Genomic DNA, 1,227 nt, shown 5'->3' on the forward strand with positions numbered 1-1,227 from the left:
CCCCCCCCCGCCAGCCCCTGACCCTCCATCCCGCAGGGTTTCTCCCGGCTGCCCCTGGTCACTCAGTACACGCTGCGGAAACAGCCCTACAACAACCTCAAGCACAAGTTCCCCTGGCTGTCAGAGGCCGGGCTGCGGCTCCTCAACTTCCTCTTCATGTATGATCCCAAGAAACGGTAAGAGCCCAGGGCAGGAGCTGGGTGGGGGGGGAAGCTGCACCCCACAGGGCTGCCTGCATCACCCCCTTGGGCTGTGCCTGCCACGTCCCCCCATCCCCGCAGGGCGACAGCAAAGGACTGCCTGGAGAGCTCCTACTTCAAGGAGAAGCCCTTGCGTGAGTAACCCCAGGCTGGGGCAAGGCTGGGCAGCTCTGAGCACTACTGACTCCCCATCTCTGCCCCCCAGCCTGCGAGCCAGAGCTCATGCCCACCTTCCCCCACCACCGCAACAAGCGGGCAGCCACCAGCAGCGCGGCGACCGAGAGCCAGGCCAAGCGTGGCAAGCCCTGAGCTGGGGGAGGCAGAGCAAGGCGGGCTCTGTCCCCTCTGGGGATGGCTCGTACATTCATGTCCCCTCCCCACTGCAGCATGGGGACAGCCCGGCTGTGGCAGGGAGCACTGCTGCCCACAGCTTCAGCCCCGGAGCTGTACAGGGGCAGGAGAGAAGAGAGAAGGGGCCAGGCCCCCCCCCCAGGGCACAGCAGGGAGAGATGGGGGTACTAAGGGGGCCCCTCAACTGGCCGGGGGTCACCCCAAGTTTGCTGTCAATAAAAGCAGCTGCCAGCAGCAGTGAGCAGTGACTTGTCTCGTCCCTCAGCCAGGGAAGTCCCAGCCCTTCCTGCCATGCATCTGGGGCCAAGGATACCCCAAAAACTGGCCTCAGGGGGACTGAGCTCCCCTTTCCCCAACGTGCTGTGGTGTTGGATGGCACCACTGGCCCTGTCCCTTCCCCTGAGCACAAGGAGACCACCACATCATGAGGCAGCAGCACTTTACTGGGATGCACCAAGCCAGTTCGAGGGGGAACACGGGGCTGGAGCCCAACACCGGCCCCACCACCATGTTCTGGTGTCCCTGGGGTGGGTGTTTCCCCATCCTGCGACGGGCACAGCTAGCAGCAGCCCCCCGGGGGGGGGCTAGGAGTGGAGTGTGGTGCTGTCAGCCAGCAGCATGTCCAGCTCTGTCCGCTGCCGCCAGAGGCGCTGCCGGCCCTCCCACCGCAGCTGCC

General features: G+C 65.5%; 1 protein-coding gene across 1 annotated transcript in view; it reads left to right on the plus strand.

Moving 5' to 3' along the window:
* Positions 1 to 509, plus strand: part of CDK10 (cyclin-dependent kinase 10) — a 2,088-nt gene extending 1,579 nt beyond the window's left edge. The window contains 3 exon segments of the mRNA XM_010008426.1: positions 2 to 176; positions 282 to 334; positions 406 to 509. Of these exon segments, the coding sequence (XP_010006728.1) occupies positions 2 to 176; positions 282 to 334; positions 406 to 509 (332 nt within the window).
* Positions 510 to 1,227: the final 718 nt, after the last annotated feature.

This window comes from Chaetura pelagica, unplaced genomic scaffold (assembly GCF_000747805.2).
Source record: "Chaetura pelagica isolate M959 unplaced genomic scaffold, ChaPel_1.0 scaffold232, whole genome shotgun sequence".
In the NCBI taxonomy this organism is placed as follows: domain Eukaryota; kingdom Metazoa; phylum Chordata; class Aves; order Apodiformes; family Apodidae; genus Chaetura; species Chaetura pelagica.